This window comes from Poecilia reticulata, linkage group LG5 (assembly GCF_000633615.1).
Source record: "Poecilia reticulata strain Guanapo linkage group LG5, Guppy_female_1.0+MT, whole genome shotgun sequence".
Lineage (NCBI taxonomy): Eukaryota > Metazoa > Chordata > Actinopteri > Cyprinodontiformes > Poeciliidae > Poecilia > Poecilia reticulata.
The window spans coordinates 13,271,588-13,288,044 of record NC_024335.1 but is presented as its reverse complement, the minus strand read 5'-3'; the positions used below and the strand labels follow the sequence as shown (position 1 = coordinate 13,288,044).

Here is a 16,457-nt window from a genome sequence, read left to right as displayed (position 1 = left end):
CTACTTGGCAGAGTTGTGTCTTGAGCTCGTCATTAGAGCAGCTGATGGCTCTTCTCAGGAAGAATGTGCCCAGGAGGAAAAGGACAGAGATCAAATGAGTGGCTAGTCTCTCAAGTCATATCTGATTAGTTGCTGTGTCCAGACACCTCACGCTGTGGGGTGCTCTGGTTCTCASTTTCTTGTCCATTTGAGCATCCATAGCGAAGTAAAGCAAAGCATTCTTGCTGGAGGACCTTTTTGTTGTTAATGAGAAAAAGATGTATTTGAAAAACAAAGGATTGATGCGGGTAATTTCCTGACCGATTCGGTGTGTGCACAGAGACATGAATGTACTCATTCTGTTCAGCAGATTTGAAAATAAATTCTCTTGTTTGCCTTTAATTATTGTTGCAATTTTAAAATAATTTGTGACCTTGGTCACTTCTGTAATTTGTGTCTTGAATATGTTCAAGAACCCAACACAAATTTTATGGATATACAGATTTTAAAAAAAGAAAAAGAAAAATGCAAATTCACTGAGATAAAGTCAAAACAGACAAAACAGATGTGCTTTTAACTCTAAAAAATCACAAACAGAACAGATTCTGCTAAATGTTGAAAAGTAGAAGTGAGACATCAGCTCTGTAATTTCAAAGTAAAGGCCTTGGTTGTGAACAGCATGGTTAGATTATAAGAGTTGTGGGAAAAAAAGAACACAGTTTTTCCTTTAAATCAATGTTTCTGTAKATCTGCTTATAGGCAGCATTCTGTCAACAGCCAGCTTCTTTAACGGTGACATTTTACAGCTCTCCTTTCTTGTGGAGGGTGTCACAATGGTGTCACATAACACGGGCATAAAGCAACATATATAAACGATTTGTCCTTGTTACTATGTATTTCTCTAATTTTCTAAGACATTTTGGGGAGTTCTTTGCTTACTAGGTCATGTTAGTAAAAGTTAATTTGAAACGACAAAAAAAAATTTATTTGTCACTCTGCATTATAAGCCTTATTCATAAGTTTAGTCTTTCAACTGAAATGCTGAATCAAATAATCTTTCCACGATGAAAAAAATTATTGTGATATGTATATCACTCTCTGGCCTTAAACCATTTTCTTGTTGATACAAGAGAAAACCATTTTTAAACTGTGTAAACATAGGGATATAATACAAATGGTATTGAGTCAAAAGGAATTGCTTAGTTGTTTGACTACTTAACTTTGCGGCAAGACATTTGTCTGGTTTAATGTTGCRCAGGAGTGAAACCTTGACTATCAAGCTGAATCGTGCAAGCAGCCAGTAAACCAGGTGAGAGACGTTTTTTTTTTTCTGCCTCATTTTTTGAGGGTCAGTTATCTCACCCCAGAAGTATTTCTGCTGTTTGACACCACACCAGGGAAATGCGGAACCAATGTGCTGCACCGGAAAATTAACTGAGACAGTTTCATGACAACAGTGCTGGTGTCAACATTCCCACAGGACAGTCATTTTATATTATAATTATTACTGCTAATATTACTTTTTATGAGCGATAATATTTTATTCAAATGCCTTGAGGCAAATTTATCTCAGGCTTGCAAGAGTCTGTGTATGCTGGTATAAATACTAGACTTTGTGTTGGGTTATATATTGATGTAACACAGATTCATTAACACAAACAACTTAAGCAAATAATTTGATTGCTGTGTACACACAATATCCTGTTGATGGACACATTATGTTTTATTTCCCATATTTCTCTCCCATTTGTTCAGATTTCTTCTACTCTTGTCTTGCATTGTAGAAAATATATTARGGGTGCACCGATTGCAGTTTTCTGGCCGATTACTGATCTTTTAAAYAGCTTAATCTGCCTATTCCGATTTTTACTGATACCAATTTTTTTGTCTGAAATGTTGCTCAATATAGCAAGAAAGTTGCAACAGTGAGGTCACTATTGTTAATTGTAAACATGCAGACATAACCTGGAGGGCTGATCTGTCAGTCAAACCATTCTCACCGGAGAGTAAAAGAGGACAGTGTTTGATTTTTACACATTTGCCAAGCTGGATAAGATCGGTGGATAAGATCGGCTTCATATGTAAAAATCGTCTGATCACCGATTTCCCATAATTAAGGAAATCGGCATCGATAAATCAGCTGGCTGAGAAATCGGTGCACCCTTAGAAAATATACTTCTCCATCAGACATCCACATCACAGCTGCATAATATATAAACAAGCTAAAAAAAAAAAACTTCTAGGAGTGGTATGATGTAATAGGCAAATTTTGGCATTGGTAAAGGGTTCATAGTACTCTGTTAATTAGATGATTACCTACTGCTTATTGCTGAAGTATCTGACTAGAACCTGGTTTGAATCTGTTGAGGCAAAACTTACAGTGAGATCACAAATCTTTACAGTAATTTTCACATCTTTATTGTAAGCATCGAGACAATGATCTGTTTAATAGTTTAAAAATGTGTGATTTTTTTTTTGCAAATTGAAAAACATTCTTTACCATGAGAATTAGACAGTCACTCTGCTCAGAAAACTGAACAAAACCAACTCAGATTATGTCACCTCACTCCCCCCTTATGCTTCCTTCCTGAGTTTTTTTTTTTTTTTTTTTGATGAAACCCCAAGAGAATCACTGGCCCCCAATTAGCCCTCTATAAAACGTCCTGGATACCCCACTGTTCAGCAGTCTTAAGGTGGAATTTAATATAAACATTAAGATTAACATATATGACATATTTTTAGTTTGATGCATCAAATTAAAACTTAGGAGTTAAACACAGCAGGTCTGATCCATATTAATAAATATCTTTATTCATTCAAACTCTTTTTTTTGTTCTACTTTACTTCAATCTCTGCACCAAAATCCTCTCAAGTTCAATATGGCGCAAAATGCACAATGATGCGAAATTATGCAGCCGAAAGAAGCCGAAGAAATTTGTTGAGGAAAGCTGAACCATGCAAACAGATTTAAATCCTAAATGATTAATATCTCATCTGTCACCTAAAGTCACTGCTGCAAGTCCGCCAGAACTTCTGCGGACTTTGGTCTTATGTATTTGTATTATTAGAGAAGAAGCACATCAGCCAAGATGTTTGACAATTTTAAGGGTTTCACAGCATTAATTTACATCAGTTTCACAAACACTAATATTGTAACATTAAAACTAAAGATACCTTTATTTCTGTGCAATCGCTCATAATTTTGTGTTAAATGAGAGATTAATTAAATACATTGCACTCTTACCTCTCCCAAGTCTTTTTCTGTGCCGCAGTCATGTAAAGGCAAAAAGATAGGTGAGTGGAACAGAAGGTTAGCACTAAAGAGAATATGAAAATTTCTTTAAAAGGGAGGCTTTTAGTATTTTTTTGTTCTTTAGTTCTTAACTTGAAAGAAAAGAAAAAGTCACCCTGGAAACAAGCATTAGGAGTAAATAATTTGAAAGAGTGTCTGCTGTGGTYGTTTAAATCCAAGCATGTCTTATTAAAAATGGAAAAAAAGGGTCCATGCCACATTAAGGATTAGCTTTTTTTATTTGAGCATGAAATGAGCCCTATGCTGTTCATTGTAAAGACAAATGAATGTTTTATTCCCACATCAGACCCACGCTCCATGGATTTCAACAAAACGTAGGATCATTTGTTTTACACAAATGACCACATTCCCATAACATGTCTAACATTTTATTATCAAGATCCATAAAAAAAATCTAAATGAAATTTGYTCAGTGCAGAACCATACAGGGATGCAGTGACATCAGCTATTTGAATTTTTTATTAGAAATAAAATGAGCCACCTATCATGCACTGTATGTGTGTGTGTGTGTGTGTGTGTGTGCTTAATATTGTATGTGTTAAATATACACTTTAATGTTGTTTTTATATATGCATTTCTATTTAATAAAACTCAACCAATACTTGCTGCAAGAMTCAGGATGATAAAAGTTACTGACCTCATAAAACAGCCTAGGAGAACCTGGTTAGAAAGATTTGGCACAGTCCTCAGCTGCATGCTATCACTTGAGCTGCTCATGAGCAACGAGAAGTCCAGTAATTATTATGTGATACACAGCTGCGAGTTAGTCTAAGTGAGTAAGACAGTGTTAGACGGGGTAGCCAGCAACACACAAGCATAGATTCAACTCACATCTTCAGCAGTCAAATTGCATGCTTCCATCCAGCCTACATTTCAATCTTAAAAAGATGGACTTTGACGCTGTAGATTCTGAGAGCTAAGAGCAGTCATCCTCATTGGTTGGAATTATGTAATTTGCATATTGAGCAACGAGAAAGTGCAGCAACCGACAAAGTTGCTCGGGGTAATTTGAGCCTGGGGTATTTATATAAATATATTCATTTTAGCCAACTTTTTCTGTAATGCCAGTGTAATAATATATATATATATATATATATAATATATATATTTTTTTTACCAAGACTAATTTGTTTTTTGATTTGTGACTTTGTTATACTTCTGCCAAAAGCACAAAAACCGCTGGTGGTTTTTGTGCAGTTATTTTTCCATCCTCAGAAAAGAATATGCAAAATATGTTTCTATATTGGGACCTCATAAAGTRTCCTATGTCGGTACCAGATAACGAGATGTTATTTCACATTCAGCATACCAAATTATGTAGACAGGACCAGAAAATCTGTTTTTGGGATTTAGGGAGGTGGTAATACAGAGGACATACAAAAGCTGTACCATAGAGATTCTGRGTAAATTTTACAGTCTGACTTTTTGTTTTACTTTTCTTATTTGTTGAATAGTTAGGTCTCACCTTAGTAACAACCCAGGCCAGTTGGGCAGATCAACAAAAAAAAAAAAAAAAAAAGCTATTAAATATTCTTGAGCCAGTTTTGTTTTGACTCATTTATTTATGAACAGACTGTCTAATTAATTTGCTTCATACAGAAGATCTGGACCTCCGGCTATTGAGAAAGGAATGTTTGCTCAAGTCGTGGATTGGCTCTGATTTCACCCCATCGCTAATATATGGCTGTGAYGTAATATGCCACCCTAATCGTGAAGTAAGCTGTACTAACTGGTTAACCAGATATTGCATGCACTTTAAACAACCATCCACCACTACGAAGAGTTGTGGGTAGTTATCTGGATATCTTTTCCAACGATAAAATGCCTTAAACATTYCTCTTGCTCCAMATTTTATTGCTCAACATTTCAAAGCTTGGCCAATGCCGACTGAAAGGCTTTGCTCATTTCCTCCGCTGTTACATTGCTATTGTTTTTCGGCACCTTTGTATTAATTGTTTAGGTTTGATACATGAGTTTAAAATGTAGAATCTTTACACAAACGTTTATAATTTCTGTTTGCTTTAAATTTTTTTGAAATACCTTGTTTTGCATACATTAGCTTTAGAATAAGCCGTATAGTTTAGAACCCTTGTCTCTTACAAGTGTGAACTGGTGTGATCTCAAAACCTAGTAGGTCAGCCCACAGACAGCCTGTCTCCCAAGAAATGACAGCCATAATAACTGTCTTTGTAAGACTACATCTTAGATGCTTTTAGATAACATGCTTGCATGACACTTAACTGTCTGAATTTCAGCCTGCCAGTGCATGACCCTCAACCTGCAACCTTCTGGGTACAGCTGAGTGCAGATGGTCTATYCCTGTTAGTGCCACAGTTTTCATGAAGCTCGGCTTTAATCCCTGTATGTAATCTGTCAGATCGGGCAACAGCCAATCACATGCTGTTTGTGCTCTAAAATGTTGGAATCAAAATGCCTGACAGCAGAGAAATGCTGATAACACTGCTGAAAATATCTGTTATGATGGTGCTGACATTCTTTTCTTGTGTGGGCACACAAACAATAGCATTAATTGAAAACTTGTAAATTGAAAACTGCAGACATACAAGACATCTCCTATAGAATTGTAAAAACTCCTGGTTAAAAAAGAATGTGTACACTACTGTATGCACTGAGTATACTGGGGAAAATGTTCTGTCATTGCCATGCTCTACATCTGAAATAAGCAAAACAGACATTCAACATCACAGTTTAGTTTTTGAAATGTTTTTCCCAGTAACTACCTAATTCAGCCTGCAACAAGAAACTGAATATTTTAGATGACCTGGTGAGGTTGTGTTTCTGCTATATCTGTTTATCAAAAAATAATTATAATTTTATGGTCCAGCTATTCCTTAAATTGGTATTGATATTATGCCATTTAAAATGTTATCTTACCCCAAATKCATTTTACACCAATAACATTTTCCCATTAGAACCACTTGCTCCCATAAGTAGGTCAAAAATGGGCCACACTAATTTTTCCTTGAAATTTCATTGGAATATATTTCAAAGTAATTCATTTGGTCCTGATCACCTGTGACTTAAAGCGATGTATTTGCATCGAGGCAGAGCTGCCTGGGGTAGGAAGTGGGCGCACTGTATCTAACCGTACTCAAAATTAAAAGCAAATCAGTTTTTTTTTATATGCTTAGTTTGTAATGTTCACATATGCACAAATGTGGTCAACATGATAATTAGGTGCAGCTGTCCAAGATGGGCATGCACCCAATGTGCATATACCAGCTCATCAGTGTTTGGGAAAAAGATGTCAGACTAAACTTTGTGCAACTTTTGGGACCTCAGGGGCAGAAGATCAGCGCTTTGCTTAAGACATCAGAGATAATGTTTTGTTTCCTTTTCTTTTTATTTTGCACAATAGACTTCTGTCTAAGCTGTATTTTGTCAGTGTTTGCTGTGAACAAAGCTAATAAAGCCTGTTAAGTTGCTGTGAAACCACCTCTCATGCGTCCCTGTGACGTCACAGCARCTAGTCAAAGTTAACWCRACTTTTAACATGTTGATTTTGACTTTAAAAACTATGAAGTCGTGGAACCTCTAATTTTTACTGTGTGAAAGAGTTAGTGAAAGATTAGCACTAGGTAGCTAACTACTTTAGCTAATTTTATTAAATTCAATTAGGTGTATTTATATAGTTTCACAACATGTCATCTCAAGGCACTTAAAAAGAAAAGACATTTCAATCCAATCATATATACATTCCAATTAATCCTAGTTTTCAGCAATGCATCAATAGTTCACTACTTTATTCAAATTGGTTAAAATGTTTTCTAGGGGATACGGTGACTCATCAAATAGGAGTTTGCCCTGGCTGCTAGCGCTAAACCCTGCTTCGTCTGTCTTTGCCGTGTCCTTGGCAAGACACTTCCCCCTCCTGGCCTGTATTAACTGGAGTTAATGAAAACATGACATTTACAATTATAATATTACATCAGACCTATAAAAAAATATTTTTATTACAGTATTATTGTAACTCTTATTAAAAGTATGTTTGCTACCTTCTTAAMGGTTGTCGATTTTCAACATGAGAAATGAGCCTCTTCTAAATGCATATTGCGATTTACTGAATATGTATTATGTATTATAAACAATAATCTTTAATTAAAATGACCAAAATAGCACAAAACTTTTTAATTCTAATACAGGTAATTTTTGTCCTTCTTATGGAAGAGCGTAGGGTTCTGTCACTCATGGATCCAACCCCCAATTTACACTGATGTGTCTCCGCTCCATGGAACGGATTCCACAGCAATTGGACACCCATTATAGTCAATGAGAGCATTTACACTGCCTCCAAGGCGCATTTTGTCGCACTGCCATCTGGCATCATTAGAGCAGAGCCTATTTTTGCCGGACACCAAAGCAAATGTGGAGTCAATCTACAAAGATCACACCACACCTACCACACCGCACCAATCTACAAAGACTGAAACCTATTAGGTCATTTCTTGGTGCTGACGTCATAGTAGGAGTGTTGGGTAAGGTAGACTAATAGATGACAAAAAAATATTTTTGGAAGTTGATAACTACAGTATTTTACATGACACCTTTCATCCTTTTCATCACTGGTTTTATCTTGTGATCTTGCATTTCCCAAACATTCTTCTCTGAGGACCTCTAGATTTCGCAGYGAATAATTTTTTATAAACATTTTAGCCAGCATTTGCTGTAAGCACCAACATTCATTTCTCTCCATACAAATATATACTGATAAACATATATTGATGTAAACAAATTAACTGTAAACAGCACTATCAAAATGGAGTGAATCTTTAATTTAGGTATTTTTCAGAACCAAAAATCTGTAGGTTATCATAACTGTTTTGGTACCAATCTGTATGCTGAATGCTCTGAGTTCCTATAAAACATGCGAGTTTAGCAAAATTCCATGGTCAACGTTGCAAAATTACTATAAATCTTAAGTTGCAGACCTAATTAATGTTGTCACCTTTTTTCTTTAAAYGGATTGCTAAATATGCCTTTAATGTATATTTATGTATTTAAATAAACATGGCATTGCATGATGAGCTAGACAAAGAATCAAAGGTATTGTACATGTTTGCATCATCAGTTATGGCCTAGCCTGAATTAGCTGTGCTTCAACACAAACAGCAGTGTGAGACAGATAGTGGAAGGGAACCTGTCATTCGAAGCATGAAATCCCTTTAACCATGTCCTCTGTCACTCAGCAGTCGGTAGGGAAGCACAACGTGCAGAGCTGTAAACTCACAGGTTAAGAGCCAGGACCACCAATGTTGCATGGTGAATCTGCTTTCATAAAGGTAGCAATCATTTGTGGACCATCTCAGTTAGCAGACATACCGTATCTATACCTAAGYATCCCTCCTACTTACATTTGACAACTGTAAGTGCTGCAGACTAATAAACCTAATACACGGTGCACTCTTATCCCATTGCATATTACATTGGTTAGTTTATTACACTTTCTTTACATATACTGCCTTGCCCCTAGTATATTTTGCTTTGTACTCTATAAAAGCAGTAGGAGGAAATTTCAGCTCTTATACTTCACACAGGCATTGCACATTATCTTTAGCACTCTTGTCTCTCATACGCTAGATAYTTCTCCTATTCCTACTGTGCAGTAGCTTAAAGGCATAAAGATTTCTAAATATGAAAAGGCACTGTGCCTCTCACCAAATGCCCTTTGTCTTTTTGTATGACGTTGTAGTATAAGGATGTTATTTTTTTCATTGTTTACTTGTGATTTGCTACCATCTGGATGACAACATCTAAAAGTTGTTTTTTTTTACTGTTTTCACCCATTCAATTAACTGTGCAATTGCATTTAGTCACCCCACTGCCTCACTGTTCAAGTAATAAAACTAAATGCAGATTATCATAATATAATAGACATTTTTCTGTTAAAAAATGTATATTGCATTTCTTCTCCATGTAAGTTGGAGAAACATTTTATCATACTTTTGGTATTTTGAGCGCTATAGCTTTTCAAAGGATCTACATGCATACAATTATAATTGAATCTCTGGAAAATAAGGAAAGAAAACAGGATCAACACCAGGATGTTTTTTACTTGGATTTTCCAAATAAATAAGTAATACAGGAAGGATCTTTTAGATGTATTTTAAAAAAGGTAACTAACCAAAGACATGAAGAAACTTGCTGAATCTGTTGTTGTATGTTGCTGCATGGTTAAGTCTTTAAATGAGTTCTGAGGTAGAATAAAAGTCTAGATTTATGATTAAAAACTAATTCTAATAACACACATTTTATATAAGGCATCATGTGAAGGACATTGCTGTCATATTTATTTAGGCATATGCTTGATTTCTATTGATAATTGTTTGTGTTGTTTTACTATACTTAGCTATTTTTAAATTATCATTTTAAATGACCAAAAAAAAGCTGTGTAAAAAAGAGCATGGAATTTTTAACTATTAATTTTATGTACTATAGACAACGGAAACATATACATGCCAAATTGGCCTTATGTGTAAAAGTAACTTTTTTTATGCCTCAATGAAGATCACTGCTGATGATTCAACAGTTTGAAAAGAATCATCCAAACACCACTGCTAACCCAAAAAGCTTAAACCACTGTCTCACATCATCCCAAAAATATTGTCRCAGTTTAAAAAAGAATTTTGGGAAAACTTGCAGCAAGCTAAAGTTAAAGTCAGAATCAATGCAAAAGTCATGCAAAACTCTTGATATTGCCATGGAAATGACCATGTTAAAAGCAGTTCATACTTGTAGTGCTTCCAAAAAACAAAAGACAAAACTTCCACAACGTTTGATTGATGGTTACTTTAAAACTGACAGGGCCAAAAATGATTATCCTTCATGACATTTAATGGTCAATAGAGTGGCCTCTCTGTCTTGCAAGTGACAACAGCCTCCCTCTGTAGTTCTTTACTAGATTGGAAAATGTCTCTTGAGGTATACTACCTCTTCCATGGCAAATTGTTCGCGCTCATCTAGATTGTATGAACATTGACCTTATCACCCACTACACATTGTCAATGGGATTGAAAACTAGGCTTCTTGAGAGATACTCCAGGACACATATGTTTGTGTCCTTCCACAGGTTTATGACCAACTAGCAGGTATACTTTAGGCCATTATCTTGTCGAAAGATTCAATGGCAGTCTAAAGAATCACTTGCAACTGATTTCTTTAAGTTAACTATTGTTCTGTACTTATCTGGCAAATGGTCTATGGTGTTTTTGACTCTTACTGATTACTCAAAGCACTTTASACTGGAGCCACATTCTCTCCCTAACATACAGATACACAATGTTTAAATGCACAAAGTTCCTTGATGCCATTGAAATGTATTCAGATTAAATAATCCAAAGTTATTGTCTATATGGGCACAAAATTGATTAATCCCACTAATGGATCAGACTTTATTCAGAATAAAACCACCAGCATTCAGARGTGCAAAACTTYACCTAAAACACATCATCAAAAAAGAAAGTGYACTTCAGTCTGTGCTGAATGTAAAAACAAATGMAGTTGTATGATCATTCTGTCTTCTGAGTGCCCAGAATGAACCCATGCAGACTCTAATAACRGCTGAGATGTTACTCACTCCCTAATTAAGCTACAGACCAAGTAACGCATGCTGTTGGTCTTCCAGCATTTCAGGATGAGAGACCAACAGACTGGTTTTGCTTCCSTCAAATAACATCTAGCCACTGAAGACAGAGATATGTCATGTTGACGTTGGGCTCAYGTGTGCAGTCAGGTTAATTTGCCAGTCAGACTGACATGATCATTACAAGTGTTTACAYMAGCATAAACCAACCCTCTCATTCGGATTATGGGGTCTGCAGCGATGTCGGCTACCCACCYGACCCGTCTTGTAACACGGACCAAGGAGTCTAACACTCCTTGTTAGGAGTGTTAGACTCCTAACAAGGAGTTTCCAATTCAGTTCAATTGGAATTTCATTCCAATTGAACTGAATCTGATCAGAATATATTGACTRGTGTGTTTACATAACATATTTTTATTTCGATTGGCAATTTATTCTGATTACTTGTGTCCATTTAAACATGCCTACTGATACACAGATTGGTAAGCACCTTGGGGTTTAGAACCTTGATAAGGGGCAGATTAGCATTTGGCAGGAAGAAGCTGGATATAGGGTCAAACTGGTTTGAAATGTTTTTTTCTCCCTCAAATAAATTCAACTTTTGAAAACTGCATTTTGTTTTTACCCAGGTTATCCTTGTCTTCAGACACAAACRTATTTTTAGAAAAAGCATAAATATTACATTYAATATCTTCTTAACTTCTCTGAAAATTGTGTGAAAAGCTGTGTTATTTTCTTGGCTTTGTTTAAAACCATGGAGTAGGATTCATATCAAATCTGTTCCAGCATGCTTGCAGTGTGTAAGCTGCATTTCCTCCACTGGCTGCTGATGCAGCTGCAGCCTATAAATAGGCCTGGCCCAGACAAACAGAGAGAGGAGGGCTTCGTTCAACCCCTGAGTCCCGGTCCTAATCTGACCCCAATAATAGGAGCTATCATTATAATAGCAGTTTTGCWGGAATGCCAGGAAGGTTGCAAGTTACCTGCTGAGAGAACCATCCATCTTTAAAGACCTGGAGAAGCATGGCATCCTGTTTTGAGTACCTTTAAAGCCACCCCATTGTCAGCTACCTGTCATGGTCCTTTCTTTTGCCTCACGACTATTCCCTTTGCCAACATCCACTCTCTGCCACAAAGCCGACAAGGAAGGGGTGGCTAATTCTCTGCCATTCACGCCTGCCTTTTGATATCTCCAGATGGCCAAGCACAGGGTAGGATTGGTGCCTGTATTCCTCATATGCATTACATGGGTTGAATTCAACAATGCAGTTGTAGCTAAGCTTTGCTTTCCTAACGGTGCTTTTCTGCAATCAAAGAGCTTTCATCTCCCACTTGTACAGCCATTTTGGCACTGTTTCGGTCTCTTTTTTTCACTGCCTCTTTTTCTCCTTTCCTGTGTTTTATTTTTCTTACTCAGAGCTTTTTACCGCAACCAGGTTCTCTTGGGGAGACATTCAGTTATGTGCAGATTCTTTCAGATTTATTACACATAGGTTTATAGGTCAATCTTCATTAAGAGGTAAAATCATTAAAAGATTAAAGGGGTATAGATGATGAGAAGATACTTTGCAGAAATGTCTGAGGCTGTCTAAATACATACATGCACACACACAAGGTTTCTAGATGCTTTAGAAAACCAATGTTTATATATTGTATGTGAGCTACTTAACAAAATATGCTCCACAATGCTGCTTGAATGATTACTGGTTATTTTGAGAAGGTTTCCTAAAGGATCACTGTGGTAAATGGAGTAATTGCACAAGTTTGGGCGGTTATCAAACAAAATGTTTCAAATACTTTCTTGGATTTTACATTGCTGATATATATCAAAACTGAAGAACATATTCACAAAAGTAGTTGCGGGCCCTATATATAAACACATCTAAGATTTTTGTATRCATATACTTACGAAACCCGACTCAAAGGTAGAACTGCACTTGAAATAGCTACACCACGCATAGGGCAGATTTGTGCATTTATGCAGCTTACTCATATTGTAATTAGGTTATATGCATGCACTTAAGGAAAGCTCACCTGAGTGTGTATGCGCGTGTGTGTGGTTTTAATTTATGTGACTTACAGCTAGACCAAATGTTTGCCATTTTTGAAGATGAGAGCGAGTTGTGTGATGCAGATTCTACAAAAATAAATATCTCTGCAAACTGGCAGTAAATTTTGAAAAAAAAAAAAAAAAGCTGCCCGGTTAGATTTATATAAAAAAAACATACAGGGATGTTGCAGAAAGTACAATTCATTATCTACTCTTATGAGATCTGTTTGTTATTTTTGCAAGTAATTATTCTAATCAAATAAATTATCTTAATTGTGCTTAAAATTATGTCTCCCCATTTTAATTACAGAGTCAAAACCTTAAGACTTTGGAAGTGATGCTTCACATGTAGATGTTAATAAACAGAGCACAAATAATTTAGCTGTGTGAAGAAGATTTATGTGTACCAAACAGCAGAGGTGCACAGAGGAATTTCTGCTCAGTTTAGCGAGGCTTATACAGTAGAATGTGTTTTGGTGCTCAGAAGAACCGTATTTTTCAGACTATATGCCGCTACTTTTTTCCCACACTTTGAACCAGGCGGCCTATAGCCCGGTAGGCTTTTCTGTGGATTTTTCTTCAACCACCAGGGGGCTCTTTAGGAGGAAGTGAATCAGTGGTAGTCAAAATTGAAAATCAAAGAAGAAAGTAGAACAAGCACATGCTAGCAGCAGGCACGATGGAGAAATGTTTTTTAAACTCATAACCTCTCATCATGGAAACAACACGAAGAAGTTCATATGATGCAGCTTTTAAGTTGACCAACCCCCAAACCCCTGATTTTGTATGCACTTATTGTATATTGTACTGTACATTTTCACCTAAATCTGCTTTCTGAATCCAGCATAGAATAAAAAACAACTAGCAGGGGCAAAACAGACAAAGAAATGTCACAAAAAACTGCTTTGTGAGCACCTTTGCTCCATGAGAATTCACTGTGGTTTTGACAAGATTTAAATTTACAGTTTAAATACAGTTTCGTGTATCTCATGGACAATGCCAAAGAAGCAGGTTTGTTTCTCTATGAGGGGCCATTTAGGACAAAATCTATGTTTTGTCTCTCACACACTACAAAAGACTCACCCACACTCAAAAAATACACAAATTACTCATTATTTTGTATGTGAGAGACGCAGTTTTGTATGTGTAAGGGTCATTTTTTTTATATGTGTGAGAGGGACTCAAGTTTTGTATGTGTGAGAGGTGTCACGGAAGAGGCGGGGCATAATTTGGAGATCAGATCGCCCATGCGTTATACCACAGTGATGTGCAATCTTAGTCTTGTGACTAAGACAAAAAAAATTGTTTGCGTTTGTGATATTTTAGTAGTGTATGTGCGCAATTGTAGTATTTTGTGTGTGCGTGTGCGAGATGTTGGTACAGTGTATGTGTGCGAGAAAGATAAAATGTGTGTGCGTGTGCGACATGTTAGTGGTGTGTGTGCAATTTTTGGATTTTGTGTATGTATGTGGGAGAAAATTTGTGGGTGTGTGTGACATTTTAGTAGTTTGTATGCGCAATTTGTGCATTTTTTAGTGTGCGTGAGTCTTTCGTAATGTGTGAGAGACAAAACATAGATTTTGTCCTAAACGGCTCCTCATATATTATATATATATTTCAGAGGCCAGCAGTTATAATAGATACCCTACTTTCAAAGAGAACAATCACTCACTCAAATAAATACAATTTAGCTTTAACGCTTCATGTGGCAATGTATAGAAGGACTAATCCTGAAATGCTTTGACGTTGTTTACCTGCTTGGGGGATTTGATTGGATCAGAACGACAGCATCAAATAAGGAATCCCTGGCCCACCAACAATTTTCATCTTCAAAGCAGTGTTAGTGGCTCCATTAAAATCCTGTCACTAGTTTTCCTTTATGGATGTTGAAGCTTCCGAGGAGAGGAGAAATCATATTCATTCAAATGCTAAGTGACTTAAGCACTCCTTTGAATATTAGAAAGGGAAGAAAAACTTCTCTCATCAGATACAATGCTTAAAAAAGGAAGAGATGAGACCAGTGTTTTGAACATCCACCTCTGTAGAATCTCGTTACATGCCATTACATCTGCAGAACACGGACTGCTTCAAGGTTTGACACATACAGAACACTGCACTGTGTCAGTCCTCATTATATTTTAGCCATGTCTCTGGACAAACACTGGTGGGGGGATGAGAGACCTTCTCTGTGATGTTACCATATCAGCAGGGTTTCGATGTTTTACCTTAGTTACTATTAGAATATGTGATATCAACGTGTCTGCTTCTAATATACAAAAGAAAGCAGAGTGCCAACGGGTCTGCAGGCTAAGGAATAAAAGTATTCATATGGCTTTTATGGATACCTACAGCTCTGATAATGGGTTTTCTATTCTTTACAGGTCACAGATGGAGGTACAATCAAGCAGAAAATCTTCACCTATGATGCCATGTTTAATACAAATTACTCTCACATGGAGGACTACCGCAGGCGCGAAGATCTTGTGTATCAATCAACCGTCCGGTGAGTCTCRCTTTTAACTTAAAGCAAAGAGTGTTTTTACTCAATTTYATCATTGTTTCTTACTACATATATATGTGATACAGGGATTACAAATGCACAGCTTCCCTTATCGTCTGCAGTCTGCCAGTCTACAATGACATGACAATGGAGTTGGTGTATTACTGTAAAGACCAGAAACATTGTGTTATTTCTCATGTTTCGAGAAATAACAGTTCTAAAAGGTTTTGTTAAAATCTAATCTGAATAGTACTTTTTTCAACCAAAGTAGAGAATCTTACTCATCTTTAGCACATTAGTATTAAGATAAACACCTGCAACAAACATTTCAACTCTATTAAGTATTTGTGGTTTAATAGATAGCATAAACTGTGACTGCAAGAAGAGAAGTAGAAAAACAGAGAGCAGTAGGAGGAGTCATCTGTTGCTTTTTGGCTTGATTACGTGTTCAGTGCATCCCGAGGACTGCCTCCTTTTACCCAAGGGCTCAAAAATATGGCTGGCAATCCATCTCCCCTCACACATAATTCTGGCTCTACTGTTGCTTTGGCTGTTGTGATCGGAAMCCGCAGTAAGAGCAAGGAAAATTTGGCCTTTCATTTTAGCTACAACATTCAAACCTAGAATATGTTGCAGTTTGCATTCTTCTATTATGATCCCACTTTAATCATTTCAACTTCATTAAACTTTTTTTCCACTTTGATTCATCTTGTGTTCATTGGCTGCATTTCCCCCCCCTATCTTCTGTGTGGTTTGGCTGCCCGGCTGAAGATGATTTATCTGGACAATCCTACTGTCCCTTTGGGAGAGTAAGCAGCATTGAAACGGAATGGTGTACACACTTAGAAACATGGAAACATGACTGCACACACAAACAAATGACATCACCCCCCACACCACAGCACATGGGTAGTAAAGTGAGGGAAAAATCTCAAAATATCAGCTGGATGCTATCTGCACCTGCATATTTATGGGGACACGGGGTTTGAGTTACACACCAACAGAGAAAAAAAAA

The 16,457-nt window shown here is 36.6% G+C and overlaps 1 protein-coding gene across 1 annotated transcript in view; it reads left to right on the top strand.

The window, feature by feature from the left end:
• igsf21a (immunoglobin superfamily, member 21a) overlaps positions 1-16,457 on the top strand; it is a 209,594-nt gene that overhangs the window by 81,041 nt on the left and 112,096 nt on the right. Inside the window, exon 3 of the mRNA XM_008409119.2 lies at positions 15,324-15,445. Coding sequence (XP_008407341.1) covers positions 15,324-15,445 — 122 coding nt within the window. The remainder of the gene's footprint in view (positions 1-15,323; positions 15,446-16,457) is intronic.